Below are 19,150 nucleotides of genomic sequence, written 5' to 3'. Positions count from 1 at the left end.
CCGCCTCGCCGCCCGGCCCCTTTGCATTGCGCATGGGCCCTCCCCGCCGGGTGGCCATGTTGCAGCCCTAGCAGCCAGCGCAGAGGCGGCGGCGGGCCGGGGAGCGAAGCGAAGTGCACCGCGATGGCCGTGGCCGTGGGGAGACCGGCGGTGGGTGCGGCGGCGGCGGGAGGGAGGCGGTGGCGGGGACTGCGGTGCCGGAGGGCGGAGGGGCGCAATGCGGTGCCGGGGGCATCGCACGAGTACGGCGGCGTGCGGTGCCAGGGGGTCGTAGGGGTGCGGTGCCGGGGATGCCGGGCGGGGATTGTAGGGGCGCAACGCCCGGGGTGTAATGCGTAGGGTTGCGGGGGTGCGACGCCGCAGGGGACGGCGGGCTCGCCGGCGCGGCGTGCCGGGGCGCCGCCGCCTGTGCCCGTTCCCGGGGCGGCGAGGAGGGGGGGGCGGGGGCCGCGCAAAACTTTTTCGCCCCGGTTTGGGGCCGCGGCTCTTTGTTGCAGCGGGGCCGGGCCCGACGGCGGGCAGCTCCTCCCGGAGCCCTTCGCTTTGAGCCGCGGGGAGACGCCACCGGGGGTGGTCCCCGGGCTGCTCCCGCCGGGGCTGGGGCCGCGTTCCGTGACTCGCCGCTAAGTGTTTCTGCCCCGCGGATTCCCATGGATGGGGAAAACTGGGGAGTGGGGAGGGCTGTGGCTTGGACAGGGGAGGCGGGCGGGCAAGTGCCCGGCAGCCCCTGGGGAGCAGCTTTGGGCGCTCGGCTGCGGCGGGCGACAGTCGTGGAAACGCCGGGTGGAAAGTCTTCCGAGGGGCACGCGTGTTTCGCGTCTTCCAGCGTGACCGTTTTTTTTTTTTTTTTTCCTGGCGATGTGGTGGCCGGGAGTTTTTCTACATCTACGTTGAGAAAGACAAAAGATTTCCCCTTTACAGAGGGAAAGGGGGGGAAAAAAAAAAACCAAAACCAAACCCGCAAAAACTTAACAGATGCCGTTCCCGAGGTGAGGGGGGAGGGAAAAAAAAGTCTCTCTTGCATCCAGCTTGCAGAAACGTGAATGAAACTCCACCATGACCAGACTGAATGCACTTTTGTGCGTGGTCGGCCGGGGGAGGGAAGAGAGACTTGACCGGCTTCCCGGCAACTTTTTCAGTGCTTGTGAGTAAAACAGATGTTGCCCGTGAGCGGGGGACTTGAATGTGGCTTCTTCTCGTAATAAGAAAATGGTCTGCATTCAAGATGTCACTGGCATGAGACAGTTTCTTCTAGCATTTATTATGCGCTTGTGGATCTGCGGGGGCTATATGGTTCCTCTGATGTGGCAAAGCAAATGTATGAAGAGGGAGTTAATGGTGTTACTGGAGGTGGGGAGGTTATGCTAATAAGCAAAATAAGAGCTGATGTTTGTTAACAGAATACCTATAAATTATACCAGCTGTTTGTAAAGCTTCTTCTGAAATGATTCCTTGATCTTAAGGTTTAAAGCATGCTTGGAAGTTTGTCTTTCAGTGTAAGAAGATGCATTGAAATCATTGCTTCAGCTGGTTTTTAGGGCAGGCTGAAGGGTATTGCCAAGCAGAGCCGTTTTGCTTTGTGTAGAGTAGCAACCTCACAATGCGAATAGACTCGGGAAAGTGGCGTATTACAAGATGCGATTGCCGTTTGTTCTTGTGTATGTGTTTTGCTTTATTTTTCTGTCGTTATATTAAACTCAGCCTCTCACATTTTTGGTTAATCCAAGTCCAGGAGCAATTTCAAAACAGCATCCAGGGAGGGTTTTGCACCAGTTAAACTAAATTCATAACTGTGTACCATTGAGCCCGGTCCAGTGTGACCGACTGCAGAATAAAGCATCCTTCGGTGTGAGAAGCATGTGTGTGTGGGAGAGGGAAGGATGAGGGTACTCAGCTTCCTCGTAAGCAGCTGGGGGGCAGACGGTTCGGCCTCCAGAATCGGTGCTTTTTGGAGAAGAGAGTTGTTTTATCTTGGGGTGATAAGAGAAGAAAGGACGGCGGGCTGGTATTTGGTAGATGTTGGGGGCGTTATGTCTCGTATACCTTCTTATCTAATCCTCTCTGCTGCCGCTTTGCATGGTGCTGGTGTGTTGCTGGGGGGTGGTAGGGAGTTTGAAGAGATAGTTAATTATACAGTAGAGCAAGGCAAGGCTGATGAACGTTTGCCTATTAAGCTTTTAATGTAATAATCAAATTTTATAAGGGCTCTGAGTGGCATGTGTCTTGTTGGCGGGAGCATTGGGGTAGAATTAAGGGAAGGGGGAAAGAAAAGAAGAAACAAGTCAGTTTGACTTAAAACTATGATAACATTCCTGAGTCACACAACGTTTTACGTCCTGGCAGGATATGACATTATGTTAATTGTAAAAGCATGCATAAAAAATAACTTCAGCGAACTGCTCTGAAGTGTCTGTGTTTAATTGTAGCCGAGCAGGGCGTGTTTTGGTGGGATGGGCGGCTTTCTTTTAAGGCCCTGGTCCCACAGATGCGAAGGCACATGTGTAATGCACTGCCTGTAATTTCATTTGACTTAATAGAGACTGATCTCGCTATGTAAATGTAAAGGCATGCATAAGCAAAGTTTTGGCAGGATCAGTGCTGGAAGCTGCCATGGGACCTCTCAGCTGATGAAAGCCACGCATACGCTTAAACATACATTGGGGTGGGAGGATGCATATGGTCATCTGGGCTCAGTGTGAGATAAGCCACTTGCAGTCTGGAAACTGTTGAGATGCGCTGGAGCGGGGATCCCCTTCCTCCTTCTGGGTTAATTCCCAGCATCTTGACCAGCGCTGGGTGGTTCTCAGTAGTTCAGAGCATGGAAGAGGGCTCTGGCCTCCCTGCCTTTCCCTTTATTTGTTAATGTTAAATGTTTACAGAAGCATATATAGCTTGGTCTAGTTAAAGGAGCAACACTAACATTTACTTACATGTATATGCTAATGTATGTTCCTGTCCAAGTCAAACAGAAATTGATGGAAAATGAAGCCGGAATACAAATTTTACATGGGAACTGTGGAAAACGTTATCTGAGATATTAATACAGCACAATGTATTCTTCCATCTGTTTTAAAAATACTTGATAATGAGAGACTGCCAGTTTCCATGGAGGGGAGGGAATGAGAGGCAGAACAAGAAGGTGGAGCAGGGCTAATGGAGCTGAAGGCTCTACAGGCTTTGTCTTTCTCTGAGCAGCAGATCTACCAACACCCACTGGGGTCAGCAAGAGCGGCGGCCAGCATCTTTGGAAAGCCACATCCGTGTGTGTTGGTGGGTGGAGCAGGGCCACCGTGACCACTGATTTTAGTCAATGAGATGAGTGCTGAGAAAGGGGATACACCCTTGTTTCTGTGAGTGATTCTGCACTCTTGCTAGCTGAGCGTCTGGTTGTCTTCACTGACGGAGAAGCGAAGGTGAAGAGCTGAGACTGAGAGGTGGTGGGGTGAGGTGGGTCAGGGATGGATTCCAGGGTAGGGAGAGGATTGTCATGCTCCAGGCCCAGGCCAGCAGTGCCCCGGCCACTTCACAGCTTGTCGGTTTTGGAGCTGACTGCAAGGCTGAGCTGTCCCTGCTGTTGGGTATGCTCCAGGGAGCATTGCGGGGCTGTGGACTCTCCTCCCAGTGAACATGGCAGTCTTGTGGGCTTTGGTGGCATTGCTGGGGCTGCTAAGATGGCCAGGGCATGGATTTTGGCTTCCTTGCCTGCTTGCAGCTGCAAAGTGTGGCTTTTTGGGTCTGGCCCGGCTCAGCTGCCTGTGCCAGGGAAGCTGACCTGGGCGTTGCACACCAGGACTGTTTTAGTTGGTGAACTCTTCATTTCCTTTGTTCACCTCTGTGCCTTGTCTGCAGTAGGAAATTCTTTCAGACAATTCTTGTTGCTCCTGTTGATGTTAACAATGGTGGGAACCTGCCTGCTCCTTGCCTTGTTTTTCAGCACAGCCTCAGTTGTGGGGCAGGTCTTGCGTCCAGCCCGAAAGCTGGATGTAAAGCTCAGGGCCTCGAGCTTTTCCAGCATGAAGTGAGCTGACCTGGAGTGAGGATCTGATGGAGACACTTTGAAAATCCTTATTTTGTGTAGATGAGATCATGGGGAATCCGTTTTAGTGTCGGAGTAGGGCCTCTGAAGTAGTGACGGGGATTAAGTAAGCAGCATGAATCTGGGAAGTAAAATATTTACTCGGAGCTGAGGTGTTTTATATGTCCTTCCTGCTCCTGCAGCCCCCAGGAGAGATGATGGCTTTACTGGCTTCCTGCCCACTGTGGAGAGATATGAGGTTTGTCGCTTCTTTTGTGCCCTTGGTATGCCTCTTCCTCTCGAGGTAATGCCCAGAGCATGGGCGTGCTGTTCAGTAGCTTGTGGCTTGCTTGGCAGGAGAGATGCCAAGGGGACGGGGTCTCCTGTCGGCTTGGAAAATGCCTTGTCCGAACTCTTTGGCTTGGTTTGGCTCTAGGCTTCAGTTCTATAAGCTACAGTGGCTCTTGTAGGAAAAAATACAGAACAGTTGGGTGCAACCAGGTGATTTAAAAAGAAACCAAAAAAAAAAAGCCCCACAATAGTACTTGAAGCTTTTTTTAGGTACGCTATCTAGCTGCCTTCGCTTCCAGCTCTGTGAACAGCTCTCCAGCCTACTGGAATAAGTGGTGCGTAATAATGGTTCAGACAAACACCGCGGTGCTGTCAGCAGTCAGCATTAACACTGATGGAGGATGCTCCGGATCAGAGGCAGAAAACCAAGTTCAGGGGCTGGCTGTCTTAGCTAAGAGCGGTGGTAAAAAGAGATATATCCCAAATCGTCTTCTTTTTCCCTATATTCTGAGTGGTAGTTTGCGTGCCGCTATGTGGTGGGTTCAGTGAGATGGGAGTAAGAGATGGTCTTTCTGGGCTGCTTCATTACATCTGGATGCCTTTCCCTCTCCATCCATGCCATGGTGCCTGGTTTGGAGGTATGTGGGTCAGGAGTTGCAGGAGTAGCCAGAGCTGTTATGCACAGCTCGGGCAGGTATGATTAATCTGGGTGTAGGCATTGCATGAGGTGGTGGAGAAAGAGCTGTGAGAAGGAGGAAAAGCTCCTTGTGGTTTTCCATTAGCAATACAGGGCCCTTCCACAAGCTTTCTCCCTGTGGCTGTACTCTCTGCTTGTCCAATATAAGTGGTACCCACTGCTGGCATGAAGCATGTAGTCCAAAGGCTGTTATTGCCATTTCACTAGTAAGACAATTATTTTGCTGAGTTTGGCAATTGATAAGTCTTTGTCTATCTTTGGAACTCCTGATTTAAAAATACAGACTGTACCTGTGCTTAGAGAAGTGGCTAAGTAGCCTTAGGATCTGAATTTGCAGTTGGAGCTTTTGAAGTTGCTGGAAATATGGAGGAGCTGAATCTTTCTCTTGCGGGCTTAGGCTTTTTGGTTTCTTTAGTAGCAACCCCCATAAGGTGATGGCAAAGAGCAGGCTACGGCTGGTTTTTGTTGGTTGGGTGTTTTTTTTTTTTCCTTTGGATTTGTTTTGGACTTTGCAAAACATCTCAGTTTATAGCTTCTTTAGATCTTTCTATTATCTAATTGGATTTTCTGTTACTGTTTCTGCATCGCAGATTTATTTTCAGATGGGATTTACCTGCTGGAAATATGTTATTTAAGTACTGTGATTGGGGGTTATTTCTTTACCAGATCTGGTAAAGAATACTTGGCACAAGCTAACACAAAAAGGCTTGTTTTAGAAACACTTTGGTTTTGCCACAGATGTTGCCTGCTTTGCCAGCGGCTCCTGGGAACTGATTCCTGTGCGCAGTGGTAGAAATCTGCTTGCATCTTCTGTATTTAATTCAGAAATTACGTTAATGTCTCTCATGTGATGGGAGTGAAAGGGGAGAAATAGCATTTTGAATCCTGAGGGGGATCTTTGTAAATGTTTTGCAGGCCTGTTTGGGGCTGTCTGTGGATCTGAAGGTGTTCTGCAAAGTCTGTGGGTGTTTCTCTGGGGGGGGTAAGTGGGTGCGATGTAGAGCATGATGTCCTGTGTAAGCAAGAGACTTGACAGAATCTATTTGCCAGATGTGTGTTGAATGCACCAAGCGTGCTAAATGCTTTACTTAAATATGTTACTGTGGCTTGAATTAAGTTTATGAGTCTGGTGGTGGCAGCCTCTGTTTTTGTCTGTAAACAAAATTAAGGTGGGAGATGAGTAAGTTTGTTAGGCGGCTTGCTTGGCTCACTCGGTGACAGTGTGAGCTTGTATTTCCCTCTTCCACAGGGCAGCACGGCGACCGATTCCCAGTGAAGCACGAGAGCGCGAACTGCCGTAGAGCTCGAATTGCAAGCCTGCTTTTATTCTTTCTGATAGAGGTTCCTGCTTGTAGCCACCGCCAAATCTTTGCATTTTGGAGCACACAAATCATCTCCTTTCAGGCCCTGTGAAAACCCCTCTCCTCCAATCTGAGTCAGCCTAGGAGCTTTTGGCAGCTTTCAGATGAATGAAGAATAGGAGGGTGATGGTCCTGGCTATATTTTTCCAGGACAGAATTTGGCAGGCAACAGCCTAGCTTGGAAATAAGAAATTTGCAACCTGGAAAGGTGAAGGTTTCTGGTTATCACTGACACGCGTTCTTGGCATGGCTCTGCAATAACGTGGATTACCCCGCATCCTCCAGATGTGTGTAGGAAATGTACAGGGGTGCCAATAAAGAGGTTGTGCATAAATGTAGTTGGATTTTCCTTTTCTTGCTTCTTCATGAGATTAAAGATTTCTCTTTGACTCCTTTTGTTTTAACAGGTAGAATTAAATTTCTTGGGTGTCTGCAGAACGAACTTAGAAACAGCATGGCTTGTGATATTTCAATAGTCTTTATTTTTGTTTTGATGCTTTTTTTTTATTTGACATGTCAAGACTGATATCTTCAGAAATTGCCAAATTAAATAACTGGCAACGGTTCTCATTTATTCTCAGCTTTTACAGCTAAAAGATTAGGTCGTCATACTGCAAGCAGGTATATTGCTAGCTATAAACGCTAGCGGCGATTATAAGGCTTAACGCAGCCGTCTGGGACTGAACATACGCACAGTCCTCAAATCTTCATGTCAAGACCCCGAGAGGCGCAGGGATTTTGCTAGATCGTCTGGTGACTCGCTCTGGTGGTAAATCACACCACTTCACCACCACATCCGTTGGCTGCTGCTTTTTCCTCCCCCAAATCTGTTTCGTGTCCGGGTTGAGCTATGGCAGGTCTCATTGTGCTTTTTCTTTCCTGGTCAGTCACAGAGTTCTGCGCTCTGGATTTTTTTTGCCTGTGTGTAAGCGCAAGGTCAGCAAATTGTATCTGTAAAGCTTTCCCTAGTTGTGGCCAGGTAACTCAACTTGCTGCTGGTGTAGTTTTTAACAGGGGAAACAATGAATCGATGATTATGCCTTCGTTAGCTTCTAGAATTAGAAGATTAGGTTTTTAGTCACACATGAAAAAGGTTTTGTTTTTTTTCCTGTATATTGTATATAATTTCCAAGCCAAGGAAAATCCTTAATGCTTTTAAATGAATTCTTTCCTGCCACAAAGCGTCTTTTATCAGAGAAAATGCCAACGTGGTCCAATTCTGTTTGATCTGTCTCATTAATATTGAATACATGACACTCTAATATGGCAGGCGAAGCAAAGCAGGGAATTTCAGCTAATATCTGACAAAGGCAAGCTGAGATTAAATGACATCCGAGTGCGATCTGCTATATATAAAGTAATTGGCATTTTCTAGGAGCATTTGACCTAATTTATACTTTTTTTTTCTTTCCTCCCCCTGCCCCCTCAAATCTGTGTTCAGAGGTTCGTTAGTCATCAGGATTTCTGAGTCTTCAGGCTGCTTTTGAGAAGGCGCTTGGTGCCAGCCGGTCGTCTGAGCGCCTGTAGGGGTGAGAGGTGCAAAGAGGTTTTTTGGGGAGCCAGTTGTCGGGGGCCTGAGGGTGCTCCCCTGGTCGGTATCAAGGCAGGTGTGCAAGGGGTTCCTGTAGGGACTGGGCACGAGGAAAGTCAGAACGTGCTGTCTCTGCACCTGGAAGATGCTGTTTCACTCTGCCGAACCCATGTCGGAAGTCATGAACTGAGTCCTTGGCCAGAGTCTGAGGGCAGCTCTCCTTCCCGGCTTTGAGTGAGCTCTTGCAGAGCGCTCCTGGCTTTCTCGTAGGCCTGATAGATGTACAGGTCTTGGGGGATGGGGGTGGGGTGGGTGTTTTGGTGACTGCAGCACAAGCCCTTGGTGTCCAGTGGAGGTAGAAAGTGGCACCAGATTTGGGAGCCGCTTCGCACGGGGGGAAGCGTGCCTGTAAAGTCTCTGCTTTGGCCCTGGGCCAGCTCTTCAGGGAAGCAGCGGTAAACCCTTCCTGCTGCTCTGGACTATAAAGAAATTGGGCTGAAAGTTGAAACTAAACAACTTCTCGAAGAAGCGCCTTACCTTCTGGGATGCAGGGTTGACGGTCACTGGAAAGACTTAGTTTGGTTTCTGATATACAATTGCCAAATAGTAGTGGTGTCAGGGCACCTTGGGTTTTGTCTTTCCAGGTAGCTGAATATTCATCCTGCTGAAAAGCACTTCTGCTGTTCAGCATTTGGAGTTATGCAATTATTCATTATTAGATCGTTAATTGTAAGAGCCATGTGGGATTAGGGTTTATGTGGTTGGCATGCTGCAAGTGTTTCAGCTCCTGATCTGCTGGGTGGTCTTGGGCAAATACCTTCATTTTTGTATGCCTTTGTTTTCTCCATCTGTAAAGCAGATAATAATTCCCTTGTTTTGTAAGGTGCAAGGCTGTGATTGATGAATTAATAGCATGGCCGTAGTCACCTTTACAAACCTAGTCCTATTGCACCAAATCTAGTGAGATCTTGTGGCACAGAAGCGTTACCAGACTAGTGCTTTTAATTAAAAACACTTTCAAGAAAATAAGTATTTAAATAGGGTAATATGCAAGTTATGTTTTCAAGGAGACTTAACAAGTAATTTCAAGAAGGAGGAAGGGTTTAAAAATGAGCAGTGTGAATAACTCCATTGACCTTGTTTCTCTGGGTTTACATAAATGCAATTGAGGGCAATTTTCATATAGAGCATTCCTAAGACATGGCTAACTTCTCTGTTGTAGGCCAGAACCACTTAAACATCAAAGCCAGAGGTGTTTTGGTTTTGTTGTTTAAACAAAAACATTATTTGAAATTGCAGTCTGGCGTGTGACTGCTGTCTGTTACTGAACACAGCCACGTTCCCCCGGGTTTGGCCTCGCCAGGAATGGAGCTCAGAAAAGCAGTTTTTCCATGGGATGTGCATTACTTGGTTTTGATATAACCTAAGGAAAGCAATATTGTTTTTTATAGCCTAACCAAGCAACCTGTTGATTTCTTCCAGTGGGATGAGCCAGAAAGCTAGAAGCATAAATCTCGTCAGGCTAGCTGTGATGCAGCTTACGTGCAATGAAGGGAAGTATAAGGTTCACACAGGCTAAAAAATGGTCGATGTTTTCTGGTGTGAAATAGGTGGTTGGTCTCTCTGTAAAATGTGTGGTAGGAAGTCCCAAGAGAAGTACGTGCAGATGCTGTCCCCATCCACTAATTGTGGTAAATGGGTCTCTTTCTGGACTGTGTATGCTGAAATACCTTGGCAATTGAAAGCTGCTCAGGGAAGAGGACCTCGTATTTCTGGTCTGATCCAGTGCTTTGCAGTGGAGGGTCATGGTCCAGCATCTTGGGTCCAGTGGCGCTGAATGGTAGGAGGGAGGATGGCGATGGCTGGGTGGGTGCCATCCTCCTGGCTACTCTACAAGTAGGAGCGCTGTGCAAGTCTGCTTTTGAGGTTTACGCTCCAGTTTGCACCCTTGGGGGCTACTGAGTGGCCTGAGGAGATGTGAGTAAAAAAACGTCGTGCGCTTGGGAAAGGGCTGGTCTCCTGGGGCCAACACACGCTGGCTGGCCTCAGGACCCGGCTTTTGCGCTGTGTTACCGCTGTGGCGTGCACAGAGTACGAGCCTTAATGTTGCATGTACAAACCCTGCTCTTTCTCCTGGACGGTTGTGAGAGGAAGGGAGGAAGAGCTGGGGATTAGCCCTCCTCTTTGAAGGCTTACTGAGTTCCCAGAGCGCGCCCCAGCTGCTCTGGGGTATAAGCAACCCATGCAGCGCTGCTTGCGGCTGCTTGCGTTACCTACCGCTTAGAGCAACGCGGTGTTGGAGACTGCTGCATCTCCAGGCTTGGCAGTGTTAATAAGGAATGCGCAGCAGCAGATCGCTTGCTGTGGTATCTCATTAAATAACTCGAGCCGAGGGCAAAAACATGCACCGCACATGGGAATTGTGCCCCAGTTTTGGGATAGGCAGGTCTGCAGCACTTGGAGTTGTAGAGCATGTCAGAGCAGGAAGCTCCTTCGTGTGAACTAATCTCGCGTAGTCCTCTGCAGGAAACGCTTGCTCGGAGCAGGCTGAATTTGCCTTTGGGTATGTTTGTCTTCCCAAATCCTTAGGTTTGGCTCTATAAAGTTGTGACGGGATTTACCTGCTCTGTCAGGTCTTTAAAGCCTTGCTGCCGTGGAGAGATGGAGCGCGGTGCGGTGGAGCCTGCTCGCTCGGCAGCACCTCTGCTCATCTGTCACAGTCTTTCTTGCTCCGCGGTCGACTCGTGCTCGGCTGTTACGTGGTGTGTGCTGGCACAGTTAGTTGGCCAAGCTAAACACTTCAGTCAGTGCCTTGCTTACAGAGGGATACCTGACATGCCCTGCTGCCTATCCTGGTCCTTCCAGGAAAAAAATAAGGAATTGAGATCGAGCATGGAAAATGGGTTCTAATACGGGCAGCCTGTGGACCCTCTCTGTCCTCGCGCTCTGCCTTTGCAGATCTTGCTGTGGGAGAGCAGCCTGTCGTGATCTGCCTCTGCGCTCTTCTGCGAAGGCGGTGGGATGAGACGTGGCCAGCAGACCTGAGTACTAGGTCACGCATCTTTGGAGTGACGTTTCTTAGGGGAAAAAGAGGATGAAAAAAAATCTGTGTAATGTGAGTATACAAAGCTGCGGCATAAATTAACTTCAGGAGATGCAAGCTAACGGCAAATCCTTTTGCTTGTTATTGTTATTTGGAGAAACAGCCTTGCAAAATGTTCCATTCTTCCCTTCCAAAAGTTGTCCTTGAGCTATGTATTTCAACAAAGCAGAGTGTGGTACGTATTGTTTGTACTCATAAAGTTGCAAGACTCTGAATTCTACCAGGTATGTGTTTAGCTTGACTGTCTGGGAGAAGTCTGAGCAGCTGGGCTGTTGAGGTGGGTAGTACGCTGGAGAACTTGTTCTGTTCGCTTTTGTGGTGTATCAGGGAATAACATTGGAAGTGTGGGTTTAATCTAACGCTGGTCTGTTACGAGCAGCGGTGTGGATTGCTACAGCACAAGTCTTGACAGGAGGGCAGGAATTAAAAATAAGTCTGGATCTGACTGCTTTTGCTTTCCCTTAAAGCGCAAACATGACTAGTGTGGACAGTCAAAGCAGAACGTGGCGGCCAACAGTAATTCATCTGTGGGGGGTGGATGCCGGCTCTGGTTTAACCTTTCAGCAGACCTCTATCGACAGCTAATGGATGTTGCAGCAGCCCGTGTGTGGAATAATTTATGAATTCAAAAGAACACAATTCCAGCGAGCACGTGGGTGAATGCCAGCGGTTTTGCAGATCTCTGCCAATGGTCTCGTGAGCAGCGGCCTGCTGCAGGAAAAATAACACTGGATTAGCCCAGGGTGATGTTCAGGAGTGTCACGCTTAGTTCCTAAAGACAGCCCTTCTGCAGGGCAGCACTGGGCTCTAGGCAGGATATTCTGAACCAAGCAGAAACGTATTAAATATGAGGGTTTTCACGCATCAAACAAGAAGTGGGAAGCAATGCAGGGAGTTTTTGGGGTTTGGTTTGTTTTGTTTTGTTTTTTAGCTACCAGCTTTTCCCAAGCAGCCTTTGCAATATCCCTGTCATTTGGGAAGACGGTCCCCATGTTTCAAGTACTCGGACTGTTTGGGCAAATGCCGGGTGGCTTGGTCTCACAGCTCCAAGGCAGCTCGGTACCATTACAGACGTACTGTCTGGCTCAGGAGCTTGGTGTTGGTGCCTCTTCTGCAGGTGAAGAAATGGAAGCCTTGCCTCGGCACCAAACTCGAGAGCCAGATGTGAACTCAGCAGCACTCCCCTGCCTGTTTCCAGCTTTTCAGCCTCCTGCTTTTAATTAAACTGTCGCAACACTGCAGAGGGAGGAGGACCGAGATACCAGAAGCCGAAGGTCTAGCTCCCGAAGGCATTTGGGAGCTTTGGTATGAGGATGGGAAGCCTTTGACAGCGTGTAGGGCAGGGTCAGTGCCTGCCTCCCCCTAATTGTGGTTTGTTTGCTGTCTGCTCATCCAGCCACTCTGTGGCAGGGCTGAAAACACCATTGAAGTCTGGTATTTTCCCCTCATGTTGGTCTTAATTACCAAGTGTATCCTCACACCTGAAGAGCACCACAGATGATAGCTACCTCTCTGAGCCCTCAGAGCATCTTGCTCTCTTGCTTTGCAAAAGTTAATGTGTGCCATTTAGCTGTGAGGATCGTCATTGCTTTGAGAATGATTGCAGAAGGCTACAAGGAGACTTGCTGTAGTTATCTGTGATATCTGGTGCGTCTTTGCACCTTTTGCCTCCAGATGTCACATGATAGAGCAGTGCTTGCATGTGAGAAGCTGGAGTGGTTGCCTTCTGCAGGGGTATTTTGGTGGTGTTAGAGCCCAGGAACATTTTGGGGCTCACCGCCTGAGGAGGCATGGCCTTCAGACAGGAGGGTGAAACTCCTGTGTCAGGTTTGTTCACGGAGGTTGGGCTGTTGCATCGGATATGGGAACCTGCCAAGCAGAAACTCCTCAAAGACCCAGAGGGTCTGGCAGGGTCTTACTCCCTATTTGTAACTCAGCCTGTAGTTGTCACCTGTAGGGAAAAGGCCAGCACGGTGCGCTGCCCACCTCACACTGGGGCTGCTGGAGCTCTGCGGAGGCCGTGCTGGTGGTGCGAGCCCGCTGCGGAAGCTGTGGGGACCTCTGCGTTGCTCGTGTCGGGGGGGGGTCAGTGACCAGCTCAAGTGCAAGTTCACTGTTCTCTGTTTAAAAACCCCGTGTTCCCATAAAGCGTGTAATCTTTTTAACTAAGTGTTGGCTCTAAGGCACAGGGTCTTCTCTTTTCTTTTTTTTTTTTTTTTTTTTTTTGAAAAAGACTGATAATCAAACCATGTTTTTACTGCAGGCCTTTTCCTGGCAGAGCCATGGTGCCGGGAAGCACGATGAAGTGTTTATGGCCAGCGGAGCATTGCCAGCAAATGTCCCGTTTCATAGGGAGAAAAATGACATTTTTCTTTTGTGTAGTTTTGGCAAAATAAGCTTGGTCCACAGTTGGCGTGCTCAGCGAGGAGCGCCGCTCCTCCCAGCTGCAGGATACCCGGGGGCTGCGCAGCCCTGACTGCGCTGGCAGCTCCTGCTTTCAGAAGCCTCAGATAACTCGTTTGCCGCACTCGGGGACTTTATTCCTTTGCCTGCCATGAAAACATCTCCCCTCCTTCCCAGGCCGAGTCTTGCTTCTGGTAGGTGTGTAAGTGACTGCTGTCTGTCTGTCTTGTTACAGATGTTGGTGTTTCTAGTGCATGGGCTGAAATGCAACGTAATCCCCAAATGTTCTGGAGCTGCCAGGGACTGTGTTGGGTCAGAGAGCTTTTGGAAGAAATAGCTGTAGGAAGGCTGTTTCTGGAACTGTTATGGGAGGACCAAACACAAAGCCCCCTTACTGACGGTAATAGGGGTGTGCAAAAATATCCAGTGACTAGAAAGTAAGTTTCCTTCATCTTAGAGATGCAAGTCTCCATACTTAGATCAGGTCAAAAGGTATAAAGCTGGGTGTTATGTTTTTGTAACAGATTCTACGGGGGCTTCCATCAGATGTCCAGAGCTCAGAGTTACCAAATGAGAACTGTGCCTGCTAATTTATATTGTTCCTGAGTGCTGGACAAAGGCCATTGGGCCCCTTTCTCTTAAGCACCTGGACAACGGCAAATCACTGATATAGCCCATAGGATCACAGGTTTTGATGAGGAACCTGCTGCCAAGTTAGGGACCCACATTGTTTTCGGAGTCATGGGAAACCATGCAGAACATAGCTGTGTCTGTTAGACGGTTATTCATCATTAAGTGAATTAATTTGATTAAGTGTATATAATGGTGTTAATACATGGCTGCTTGCTTCTGCCCCTGAGTATATAAATCAGTTTGCTCTTCTGTGCCGTGAAGTACGTGACTGCAACATCTTTCATCAGCTTACTGCATGGGTGATGCTGGATATGTTCTTGGAGTGGGCAGCAGGGGCCCGTTCCCCTTGCTGACGTGGGGGGGAAATTCAAGAATAAGCCCACAGAAGACAGAGGCATTTCCTTTCCTGCCAGCGTACCCTGGGACTCTTTTCTGAGAAAAGACTTGCCGACCCTGGGACTTCTAATACTGGAAAACCTTTGTGTGTTTTGTCAGGTTAGTGTGCAATATGCTTCCTGAGACTTCAGGGGATTTTTTGCCTTTTTTGTTTGCTTGGGCCTTTTGTTTTCCTGATGGAGCCAACTTTGTATGGCGGGAGGAGTAGGCACTCTAAAGTTGATAGTAGGTTTTTGGATCGAGGTCTCAGAATTATTTCTAGGTAAGAAGAGGATTTTATGGTTACAGGATGCATTTAATTAGTGTCTGGCATTTAGCCACCAAGGTGAGTTTGTTTATAGAAATGCTGTTAGTATTTTCCTTTAGAAGTTTTTTTTTATGTGTAATTGTTTAAAATAACACTTTGTGTTAATAAAACTTGGCAACAGTAAAAAAAACCAAACAAACTTTTTTCTCGCTTATTTCATTATGTTGTGCATTTATACACTGTTCCCATTGGGCTTCTTTGTTTTGGGGTATATATGTTTCTTTTTCTAGAGCAAACATTAAAATTTTTGGCCAAGAAAAGCTAAGCTTATGAAAACATACCAGTCGGCTGAAGGTTCGGGGGCTGGTAGCATCCGAACCTACTTGCATGAAGGGGAAGCGTGCGACCCTGACGTTTTATTTACTTATTTTTCACTGTGTGTTCGACAGTCTTGAAGAGATTTTCCCCTTCCCAGCCCCAGGAATTTCATGTGTCGCTTTGTCTTTTTATGACTGCTGATGCATAACTGGTGTTTGTGGGAAGTTGAACGTGGGATTAAGTCTCATCTCTTAAAGAATGAGCTTCCTCGCCCGACATCTAGATGCGCTTCTTGGAAACTTGCTGAGGGTATTCCCTAACAGTGCTGAGCTTGAGATATGTGCGAGCAGATTGCAGGGTGTAAAATATGAAACTGCCTGGAGCAAACGCAGCCTCTAATGATGGCTGGTGTCTACCAGGTCTGGTGTAGCAATGCCATGGTGCTGAGCTTTGCGCCTGGAGCACCGGAGCCTCCTGGGCGCTCTGTGGGGACAGGGAGTTACGTTTGGCCTCAAGCAAGCAGCTGCTTGGTCCGTGGGAAGGTTTGCTCTCTCCCTGCTTCTGGCAGCCCCCTCTGAATCCTTTAGCGGACAGTAATCAGTGTCCTTGCACTTAACTTTGTGAACAGACTCCGAACTGGTGGTAGTCTGACCCCAGAGAGTGGGATGGAAAGGAAAGGATGTGAAGTGTGACTTGACAGTTATCACTTGAACCTCCAAAGCCCTTGCTGTTAACAGGGGAACTTGCAGCCTCTCCGTTAGGGATTGAATTTTGGGAGAGAAGAAACTCCAACCCTGAAGGTATCTCCTTGCATGCAGACATGGAGTTTGGTCTGGAGTGCAGAAGCATCTTTATTAGGAGAGTAGTCAGTTACTGAAATGGCACCCGTGCCAGCCTTGTCCCCCTCGCACACCCGGCCTGGTAGCACTGAGGTGGCTGTTTCCAGAGGATGGGGAAGGAGGAAAAGGGTAACCGTACAGGTTTGTGCTTTATTACGACAGATTCATGAAGGGGGGGACATGGGCAAGTTTTTTCCACATGTAGCAACTTATGCCAGTTCTGCATCTGGCTTTATTTGCATTATTAGGATTAAACTAATAAATCTGCTTGAAATCCTCGATGATGGGAAATTGCCGTTTGCCGGAGCTGTGTCGCGGAGGAAAGGCTTTCTCCAGGCTTGGTGTCTGCTCTGCATGACAGATTATAAAGCTTGTACCGCACACTCACGCTCTGTCGTTCTTTTCCTAGTGGGTTATTACCAGTGACTTAGCGTTTTATATTAAGCCTGACGTTTGCCTTTATTACAGGCTCTAGAGCTTTCTGTAACACGGTGCCTGGTATAAAATGGGTTGGGGACTTTGCATAGGTTTCAGTGAGAAGTTCTGTTGGCTTGCATTTGTGTACAGGCAAGTCGATTTCCAGGGGGACTGGGGAAGTGCTAGTCTCAAAGCTGCCCTTGAACTGCGCATGGTATGTGATTCCTTGGCTCTTGCCGGTGCTTGGGAGCACGGCTGGGTGAACACCCCTCCACACGCATGCTGAGTTGTGTCTTGCCCGCAGAGGCAGTGTGCTTTGTCTTGTCTCCAAGTGCTGCACGGTCGGTGGGCAAGGGACTGAGTGCTGTTGCAGTAGAGAGCAATGGTTTCCTAATTAAGTACCACCACTGAAAAACACTACTCGTCTATCTTTTGGAGATGTGCTGTTACATGGCTTTTTTTTTTTTTTTTAAGCGGCGGCTGGCAGGCAGTTTTCAGATGTCTGAAACTGTGCATGTGTTTGCTTGGAGACCACACAAACATAGTGGAGACTGAAGTGGGGGACACACGGTGGGTTCTGTTTTGGGCCTGGCTGCTTAGAAATTGTCAGCATCTTGGTGGAAATCCTGGTAGCAAGTACGAGCCCCTGGCAAAGAAGGAGAGAAGACAGAGGCAGGGAAGAAGGGTAAAAGTGATCTCTGAGCTTTAGCTGAGGCCACAGCGAGTATTGGTTCACGATACCAAACCTCCTAGTCATTGCCAGGTCTCCTTATAGCACTCAGGTCAGGTGGGTGTGTAGCCACAGCAGTTTCAAAATGACATGTTTGTCTGTGCTCATGCATTTTGCTGAGAAGTTAAGGCCTGGATTTCCCCCAGCTTGTGATTTCAGCAGCCTCGGTAGCTGTTCCTGCCTGATAACAGGTAAAGGCTCAAGAAAGTAAAGGCAAATTGTGTGGCTGTTTCTTATTCTGCATGCTGTGGAGTTGTCTGCTTTTCCCAGGTCTGTTATTCTTTGTAGCTTTCCCCTTGTAGACACCTCTCACACAGACAAAGTTGCTGCTTTTACTCAAGGTGACAAAATTGTAGCCTTCAGAAATTGAGTTCTGCGGCTGGCTTAAAACATGTCATTTCTTGCTAAGGAGCACCTCGCTGGGAAGTAAGCTGCATTAAGGAAATCATCGCAGCTTGCGTAAAGAGTAAGGAAAGCTGAGGCGACTACAGGAACTGCGGTTCCTGGTGTGATCTGAGTTTGCTCTGGTGGGAAAGCTTGCCCAGCCTTTCAGAGGCTGAGAGCTGCAAGCTAAAATGCAGCTAGGAGCCAGGTGAGTGCTGTGCGTGCTCCTGAAGGGGGCACCCGGGGGGGCTCAGAGGCTCTGCCAGGAGCAGGGGCACGAAGCAGGAACTGGGGGGCCGATGCTGACCCTGCCTTTCCTGGTGTGTGTCTTAGCAAACACATGAACCTACCCTTTGTGCCGACGCGGACACGCTGCCTCTTGCCAGCATCCAGCCCTGGGGTGGAAGCTGTGCTCAAAACAGCTTGGGAGCCCGGTGCTTCCGAAAAGCTGTGGTGTGGCCTCATTGCCTTTAGAATATATTCCCAATTGCACCAATGAAACGATTTGTTTTATTCCCCAGGAATTCCTGCCTCGGTAATAGAGGCGCTGGGAAAATAGGTCCCTGCAAAAGAAACCTGTTGGACGAGCCTAAGGTTAGGTGTCATTGCTTGTAATTGGGGGAAGGATCCCTCCCTGCTGTGCCAAGTTCCCAGGCTCGTCTCCTGCAGGAAAACCCCACTCGTGTTTTAGGGTGATGGTGTCTGCCGGGGCCACCTTTGGAGGCGAGAGCACTTGGAGGGTCACGAGGAGGGAGGAAGCAGTATTACTGTCTGTCTGCTTTCTGAATGGTGTAAAGATATTTCTACGAAAAAGCCTCCGCTTTTCTAGTGCCTTCACAGGGATACAGCCTCGCTAGCAACCCGCTCCTTTTTATCCCTGTCTGTGGATGACTGGCAGCCAGTGGGGCATGAGGCGAGAACAGTCGGGGCTGCAACAGTCTCTTGCCGATGCTGGTCGGTGACACCATGAAGGTCCCCTTGAGTTACTGTTCTGTGGCACGGCGCAGGGCAGGGAGGCAGCGCGGGGTTTCTCTGCCTTGGCTGTAGCGTCTGCAAAGCCTCATTCCGGCTGACTTGTTCCAGATGGTAGGTAGCCGGCTTAATTCGGGCTGTCTTCACTTGCTTGCTGACACAGGCTCCTTCTGAGTTAATTAGCAGATGAATTTGATGGTACCCATGCTTTGCTGTCTGCAGTCACAGAGGTCTGATGCACGGGGAGAAAAAGTAGTGTTTTCTCTACTTTGCTAGCTGGGGCTGCCCAGGCTGACTCCAGTGGGAGATGGGATTTCGAGTCTTTTGCTTCCCGCAGGGAGATACCAGCTTAGTCGAACATCTCTGTGACTTTGTAGCTAGCTCCTCTGGCCCAGGCAAAAAAGAGTCGCGGGAGTTGGATTTCCTTCCTGGTCTGTTTGCAGTGGGGGCTGAGGACGTGTTTTGAAGAAGACAGAAACGTTCAGCTTCCAAAGGGAGTTTGGCTGTGCTGTGTAGGAGGCCTTGGTGGCCTATGCTGTGGTGGGGATGTTGTATCACTTACAGGTAGTCACGAGCAGCTAGAGCGCAAGGAAAGCCCTTTGCCTTTTCGGTGTGTGGGTAGGAATAGTTCAACGTAAACTCCGGTGCAGAAAATTGATACAGGGCAGAGTGGGACTCTTCATGTTTATCGGAGTTGGCTTAGATCTTTGGAATAAAAGGCTTAATCTCTGCCACAACCCAAAAACTGGAGCTCATCCTTGGATTCCTTGTGACTAGAGAGTTAATCCTTTCTTTTGGTACTGTAAATGTTTA

General features: G+C 48.8%; 1 protein-coding gene across 5 annotated transcripts in view; it reads left to right on the top strand.

The window, feature by feature from the left end:
* The window catches only part of SEPTIN11 (septin 11), an 85,547-nt gene continuing 66,397 nt past the window's right edge, over positions 1-19,150 (top strand). For all 5 annotated transcript variants that reach the window (XM_063335700.1, XM_063335701.1, XM_063335699.1 and 2 more), the window contains exon 1: positions 1-150. In XM_063335700.1, coding sequence (XP_063191770.1) covers positions 124-150 — 27 coding nt within the window. In that variant the 5' untranslated portion in view covers positions 1-123. The remainder of the gene's footprint in view (positions 151-19,150) is intronic.

The sequence above is a fragment of the Chroicocephalus ridibundus genome, chromosome 5 (genome assembly GCF_963924245.1).
Source record: "Chroicocephalus ridibundus chromosome 5, bChrRid1.1, whole genome shotgun sequence".
NCBI classification, from domain to species: Eukaryota; Metazoa; Chordata; class Aves; order Charadriiformes; family Laridae; genus Chroicocephalus; species Chroicocephalus ridibundus.
Note: the sequence above shows the minus strand (reverse complement) of the source record. Positions and strands in the feature narration are given on the sequence as shown.